This window comes from Sprattus sprattus, assembly GCF_963457725.1.
Source record: "Sprattus sprattus genome assembly, chromosome: 3".
In the NCBI taxonomy this organism is placed as follows: Eukaryota; Metazoa; Chordata; class Actinopteri; order Clupeiformes; family Clupeidae; genus Sprattus; species Sprattus sprattus.
In genome coordinates, this window is record NC_137922.1 from 55944478 (window position 1) to 55947537 (window position 3060).

A 3060-nucleotide genomic window follows, 5' to 3' on the forward strand; every position below is an offset into this window, starting at 1 on the left:
TGTAGACAGACTTTAAGGAACTCATATGCAGACTGTGAACCAAAGGAACTCATATGCAGACAGTGACCCAAAGGTTTAGTGTTTCTGAAAGGCTCCTCTGAACTGAGGTATTTAATATTCAAGAAGATAATGTGAGCTGAGCTGGAAGGGCAAGGTGTTCAGTGCACTCAGGTCATTGGTTTAATTCCCTTTGAGCACATAACCAACTTAAACTATGGCTATGGCAGCAAAGAAAGCAATTACACATAAATGGTTACAGACAGACTATACATTAGATAATTGTATATTATTAAGGGAATCCCTGAAATGAAGAGACTAACCTTTCTACTGCGACTGAGAAACGACTCATATATCGGAAGATGGATAAAATGGATTCTGTATATGTTTAAGTAGGGTTGTGATGGTTGATGGTTTCATCTTCCTTCTTACCATTTCATCTTCCTTTCTGCTGCTGTACATTGTGTAAAATCTTGCCTATGAATGCTATGAAGGCTGTAACACATATCACATTAATATGATGTACAAAATGGATATTGTTGTTCCGACAACTAACTTGTACTTATATGGTCGTTCAGTACAATTGTTTTTGACAATATTTCTTAATAAACTTTAAGTAATAAAATAAACTAGGCTATGGCCACACTGTAATGAAAGTCGCTTTAAATAAACGGACAAATATAAACATAGCACAGACTGTGAAGCTTTGAACATACTTTCCTTAATAAGAATGATTCATAAAGAGCCCAGAATCCATCCCAAGGAAGTTTCCAGCATCTCTCCGGAGGGACTGGGGTATCTAGGGGTATCTCCAGCATCTGTACTGAAAGGACTGGGGTATCTATGGGTATCTCCAGCATCTGTACTGAAAGGACTGGGGTATCTAGGGGTATCTCCAGCATCTGTACTGAAAGGACTGGGGTATCTATGGGTATCTCCAGCATCTGTACTGAAAGGACTGGGGTATCTAGGGGTATCTCCAGCATCTGTACTGAAAAGACTGGGGTATCTAGGGGTATCTCCAGCATCTGTACTGAAAGGACTGGGGTATCTAGGGGTATCTCCAGCATCTGTACTGAAAGGACTGGGGTATCTAGGGGTATCTCCAGCATCTGTCCGAAGGGACTGGGGTATCTAGGGGTATCTCCAGCATCTGTACTGAAAGGACTGGGGTATCTAGGGGTATCTCCAGCATCTGTACTGAAAGGACTGGGGTATCTAGGGGTATCTCCAGCATCTGTACTGAAAGGACTGGGGTATCTAGGGGTATCTCCAGCATCTGTACTGAAAGGACTGGGGTATCTAGGGGTATCTCCAGCATCTGTACTGAAAAGACTGGGGTATCTAGGGGTATCTCCAGCATCTGTACTGAAAAGACTGGGGTATCTAGGGGTATCTCCAGCATCTGTACTGAAAGGACTGGGGTATCTAGGGGTATCTCCAGCATCTGTACTGAAAGGACTGGGGTATCTCAGTTATCCTCCCACAGGTTTTGGATCTGCTGTGGCTGAATTGGTCCACAAGATGCTGTAAGTTGCACCAGTTCACTGTTTGGGTTTGGCCTGCTATCTGATAGGCACACACACACACACACACACGCACACACACACACACACACACACACACACACACACACACACACACACACACACACACACACATTTATGGGATCGGCCTGCAAGCCACTGTGTAAACAGCAACAGTCCACACATTTACATTGATCCATTTGGAAGACGCTTTGATCCAAAGTGACTTAGAAGTGTGTGTTTCCTTTTTAACTTGGTAATTTATATTCCACAATGGCTTGCGTAATGCATATCCTTGTAATGTGTGTGAGTTTGCCAAGGTGCTGTAATAGAAAGTGTAGTTGTTAGTATGTTTACCTAACCTAGGATTTAAACATTGTGTATTGAAAAGGGCAGGTGGGGCCAATTCCTGTTAAAATCAAAAAAGTACACAGTCGATGGGTGGGACCAGCGGCCCGTCTACGGCCGTTTAGAAATCCTCTGAAGGGACTCGATCTCCCAGGGTGCACTGTAGCACATGAGTCAGCACTGTCGGTCAGCTGACGTCTCACATGACACACTTTGGCAGTGACGAAAAAAGTCGCGCATTGACAAAATACTCCCTCTCTCTGCTCGTTTTACTGCCTATGAATAATACTCCCGAACGGATATTTGATGTCAGAGATTGGAAAACTTGACCGGTTGCACAGCAAGCCCCGTGATATTCATGACACTCCTGTCAACACAATACTCCTATCTTCTCGCGCAGAGCACAATGATGGGACCTTTTGTTTAGCCGAAAACTGTCTTTGAGGCGGAAACTACACCCGTGATACATTCGGTAAGTTGAGATGCTAATTGCATCCTTCTTACTGAAGGTCGGTTGAAATGAGTTGACCTCAAACCCTGTCTCTATGTCGGCAAAACGTCGTCGCCAGGCTATTATGCTAATGAAAAGACGTTTGTTTAGCAAGGTTGTTTATCTAATTGGTGTTTTCGCCACACGGCAGACCTATTATCTCATGACTGAACATCCTGTCCAGTTCACCTGATATATCTTCCATTAGTTGTATTAGGCTTGAGTCACAATGTTTTATATAGAGGATAAGTTGTGTTTTCTTCTGTGCTGAAGGATGTCCCTTATCAGGTGGTGATAGAGCGATCATCCTGTCAACATGGGTCCCGAAGGAAAGTCTCTCCTCAACATCGTCATCCTGGGCTTCGGCTTCATGTTCATGTTCACTGCGTTTCAAACATGCGGGAACATCGAGGTAAACTCAGACAGAGGAAAGAATAAAGTATCACTAGCAAGATGTTTAGCGAGTTTAAAAGGAAGTTAAAGTGTGGCAGACGACATGCCTTAAGGACAGAAGAAGTGGATCAGTTTGTGAAGGAACAAAGTTGTTTGTGTAGAGCAAATATTTTCTCCTTGTTGGAAGAAACACCTTATGAACCCGATCCTCAAAGTTAGCTCTGTGTCATGAGACCTCAAGGTCAACGTCTGCTGAATAGCCAACTTCCTGAAACACAACATCAAGTGAGAGCAATCACTGTGAGG

General features: G+C 43.5%; 1 protein-coding gene across 2 annotated transcripts in view; it reads left to right on the forward strand.

Annotated features, from left to right (window-relative positions):
- Nucleotides 1-2165: 2165 nt before the first annotated feature.
- Nucleotides 2166-3060, forward strand: part of LOC308362160 (UNC93-like protein MFSD11) — an 11723-nt gene continuing 10828 nt past the window's right edge. For both annotated transcript variants that reach the window (XM_080834700.1, XM_080834701.1), the window contains exons 1-2: nucleotides 2166-2343; nucleotides 2635-2773. In XM_080834700.1, the coding sequence (XP_080690826.1) occupies nucleotides 2678-2773 (96 nt within the window). In that variant the 5' untranslated portion in view covers nucleotides 2166-2343; nucleotides 2635-2677. The remainder of the gene's footprint in view (nucleotides 2344-2634; nucleotides 2774-3060) is intronic.